At 53.4% G+C, this 3947-nt stretch overlaps 1 protein-coding gene across 1 annotated transcript in view; it reads right to left on the bottom strand.

Moving 5' to 3' along the window:
- The window catches only part of LOC119358258 (heat shock 70 kDa protein 18-like), an 18977-nt gene extending 16785 nt beyond the window's left edge, over positions 1–2192 (bottom strand). The window contains exon 1 of the mRNA XM_037624902.1: positions 2141–2192. Coding sequence (XP_037480799.1) covers positions 2141–2192 — 52 coding nt within the window. The remainder of the gene's footprint in view (positions 1–2140) is intronic.
- Between the last annotated feature and the right edge of the window lie 1755 nt (positions 2193–3947).

Below are 3947 nucleotides of genomic sequence, written 5' to 3'. Positions count from 1 at the left end.
AAACGGTGAACATGATATACGCTACACACATCCCAAAAGGGAGCGTAAGCGAGCACTTAGGGACGTCTACGCGGTAGAGCCAGTCGCCCCAAAATTCAATCCATGGTCGTCATTCCCGATCACCTTCGATCGTCGAGATCATCCAACTAGCATCTAGCATGGCGGCTCAGCCGCACTGATCCTTGACCCAATCATCGACGGATTTCACCTAACACGAGTTCTAATGGACGGCGGTAGCAGCCTCAACCTGCTCTATCAGGATACAGTGCGGAAGATGGGCATTAATCCCTCACGAATCAAACCCACAAATACTACCTTTAAAGGAGTCATACCAGGCGTTGAGGCCCGCTGCATGGGCTCAATCACGCTGGAGGTGGTATTTGGTTCCCCGGATAACTTCCGAAGTGAAGAGTTAATCTTCGATATCATCCCCTTCTGCAGTGGCTACCACGCATTACTCGGACGAAACCGCATTTGCTAGATTCAACGCGGTACCATAGTATGCCTATCTCAAGCTGAAGATGCCCGGTCCGCCGGCGTCATAACAGTCAACGGAAACACAGAATGCTCCCTCCGGACAGAGGAGCACACCGCCGCCCTAGCAGCAAAGGTACAAAGCGGCCTTCTCAAGCAGCAGCATAATCTGGCTGCCGAGCCCCTAGACATCATTAAGAGGGTCCGGACCACACTGCAACAGGACAGCGCAGCTCATCAAGAGCTTGATTAGCAATTCGGCCTCCGTCCCAATCCCGATGAGGTAGTGGCATTCATACCACGCGTCCATAACTACGCACTCAAAATTCCATGGGCAACGACGAAGGCACAAGCTATCCCGGGCACACATATAACTTTACTATCTATTTTTTCTTGTTTCAGGTTTCTCCTATGGGGGTCTCCTTCGACGGCCTGATTAACGACCCCGTCAAAGGACAAACACACCGGATTGACACGGAGCACATGCGTACATGGGAAGCCCTAGAGGCTAACCATTTTCAGGACCCACGCGCAATCCGCCTTCGGGTAGGACATGTCAAATAGCCGGTTGCTTTTTGCATTATCTTGTTACCAATGTGCATTGGACGTATAAACCCAACTATAATGGAAACAGTTCATGAGCCAAGTTCAAGGGCTCCGGACCCTATCTCTGTTTTCCCTCTGTTTTCCTTTATATTTCTTATTTCCTAGCAGTCGTACACTCTGGTACGTGTCATATTTGCCAGGGGCTCCCCATTGCCCCATGATACGGAAACAAAGCCCGAACAACCCCTAAAGATAAGTTCGGCACCCCGAATTTAGCATTATATGCATTGGCTCCGAATCATGTCTTTGGTCAATAGTTGGGTTGCCCGGTTCCTGTGCTTACTACTCTACATTCCGCTAAATTGGCTAGGGTAGTAAAGGGAGAACTACTGCGATTGTGCCCTGGCATTGACCAGACGAGCACCTCAGTAGAGAAAGCCGAAAAGTGACTAGTGACTTTCATGATACGGCGAGAGCCGGTCAGCTGTTCGAGGGTCACAAATCGTTGGAGATTTTTTTCCGCATTATGCGAAAGATCGGCACTTCCCGATCATATGCTGACAGCCCCCTGGTTCGAACCAGCGGTTGCACCTATGCTTTATTATAAAACTCCTATGGCTAAGTGAGGACGTTTAAGCCGTACAGTCTGATTGCCTTGTTCATTGTGCTAAACAACTCCTTCAAGGACCATACAATTGGATCAAGATTGTTTAGATTCCATCCCGTACACCTCCATACTACTTACGTGAGGGCAGAAGCCGACGACTGGCCAACCCTCAGATTACATACAAAACGGCCGCACATGAGGAAACAATTCAAAGCATAACAATATTACATTACAAAATAGGCTTTGTTCCAGTAATACAAGGCAAAGGCAACACGCATACATTTACTCAAATACAATATCCTGTGAACATTGTGCCGCCGCAAGACGAGAACCCTCCAAGACATCCGCAAAATACCGTTCGGGTGTGCGGTGTTCCTTGCCCTTTGGTGGTCCTCTGGTCACCTCGACGGCGTTCATCTTCGCCCACCACATCTTGCAACGGGCGAAGGCCATGCACGCACCTTCAATGCAGGCCGAGCGCTTGACGACATCCAGCCGAGGACAGGCGCTCACCATTCGCCTCACGAGTCCGAAGTAGTTGTCTGGCATAGCTTTGGCTGGCCATAGCCGGATTATGAAATCCTTCATGGCTAGTTCGGCCACCCTATGCAGCTCCACCAGCTGTTTCAGCTGATCGGTGAAGGACACGGGATGCTCTGGCGCCGCATACTGCGACCAGAATAGCTTCTTCGTAGAACCCCCTCCTTCGGCTCGGCAGAACTCCGTGGCGTCTGATACACTGCGTGGCAAATCCGCAAATGCTCCTGGGGAACTCCGAACCCGGGTTAGTAAAAGGTACTGCTTCGCCGCATACTTGCTTTGCATCTTAAATGCCTTACCCGCCGTGATCTTCTTGGCCTCCTGGATCTCCTGGAGGGCAGCCAGGGCCTCATTCCGTGCGGTCTCCGCGCTCTGACGAGCCTTGGCGAGTTCGGTCCCTTGAACCGACGCATCATGCTCCAAGGCTTCGCATTTCTTGACCGCAACCTGGAGCTCCTGCTGGATTTCTTTGACCCGGGCCTTGGACTTCTTACGAGTGGCCTGCTGCTAGACAGCCTTCTCCTCGGCCTCTCCTAGGGCCTTCTTCAGGGCCTCGACCTCGGTCGCGGCTCCTGCACATATTACGACACATCGGTCAATATACAACGCCTGTCCTTTCTAAACAAACAGCAAGTAGTCACTCACCTTACTTCTCCTGGAGCCGAACCTTGACCTCGTCGAGCTCATTCTCGGTCCGCTCTAGCCTCTGCCTCAGCTTAGAGACTTCGACAACATGGGAGGTCGCGGCCAACAGCGACGCCTGTTCATTCATACATACTACGTTAGTCTCCTACAACAGAAGAATTGATTCTATGTCCGGTTATTCCTGCCGAACACCGGACAGCGTCTCAAGGGCTACTGGCTACACGGGGTTTTTCTCTTTCTTACCTCGAAACCTGTCAACAAGCTGCTGCAGGCTTCGTTCAGTCCACCATTGGTAGACTGAATCTTCTCGATCACCGCACCCATAAGGACACGGTGCTCGTCCACGACAGAGGCGCTTCAAAGCGCTTCCATCAGGTTATCCGGCGCCCCTGGGCGGACAAGGGCCACCGGTGGGAGCGGCGCATCCCCCTCCTTTAAAGGGGGCTGCTCGCCCGACTCCGGAGCCATATGGGCCTCCGGAATCGTATTCGGCTGAGGGACAAACTAGATACGGCCCTCTACGCCAATCTCCATGGGGATCGGTTCCCCCATGTGTCCGACAATGGAGGTCTCGCCCTGTGGCGCCTCCCAGACAGCGTCCTGGGCTCCTTCCCGCTTCGGAGCGGTCCTCCGGGACAACACCTCGGTGTCGTCCCTGGCCCTGGGAGAATAAGCAGGCGGTGGCGACATGCTCGCCATCTCCGACGGAGCCAGCGGACCTCGAGATGAGGATCGCTGGGTAAGGTCGCGGGCCGGACTACAATAGCACAATTAACTATGTCATAATAATAAAGAGAAAGGGCCGGATGTGCACATGAGAGAGCCGTGTCACTTAAGATGCGACCAGGGGCTTAGTGCGGGGGCGTCTCTCCGGACTGCTGTCAACCTCCCATGCGGTGTTGACCGCTGGGATGCTTTTTCCCTTCTTGGGCGTGTCTACCTCCGGATGCGCCGAAGCCGCCCTCTTCTTCTTCCTCTCCTCAGGGGGAGGGTTGTTTTCCTCCTCCTCCTCCTCTTCCTCGCCGTTGTCCTCTGGGATAGAGGAATGGGCTTCGTTGTCTTCGGATGCCACATCCGAAGTGCCCTTGCGACGGGGGCCGCCCTTGGCCCCCTTGGCCTTCTTCTTGGCCTTCTT

Source organism: Triticum dicoccoides, chromosome 2A, assembly GCF_002162155.2.
Source record: "Triticum dicoccoides isolate Atlit2015 ecotype Zavitan chromosome 2A, WEW_v2.0, whole genome shotgun sequence".
In the NCBI taxonomy this organism is placed as follows: domain Eukaryota; kingdom Viridiplantae; phylum Streptophyta; class Magnoliopsida; order Poales; family Poaceae; genus Triticum; species Triticum dicoccoides.
Note: the sequence above shows the minus strand (reverse complement) of the source record. Positions and strands in the feature narration are given on the sequence as shown.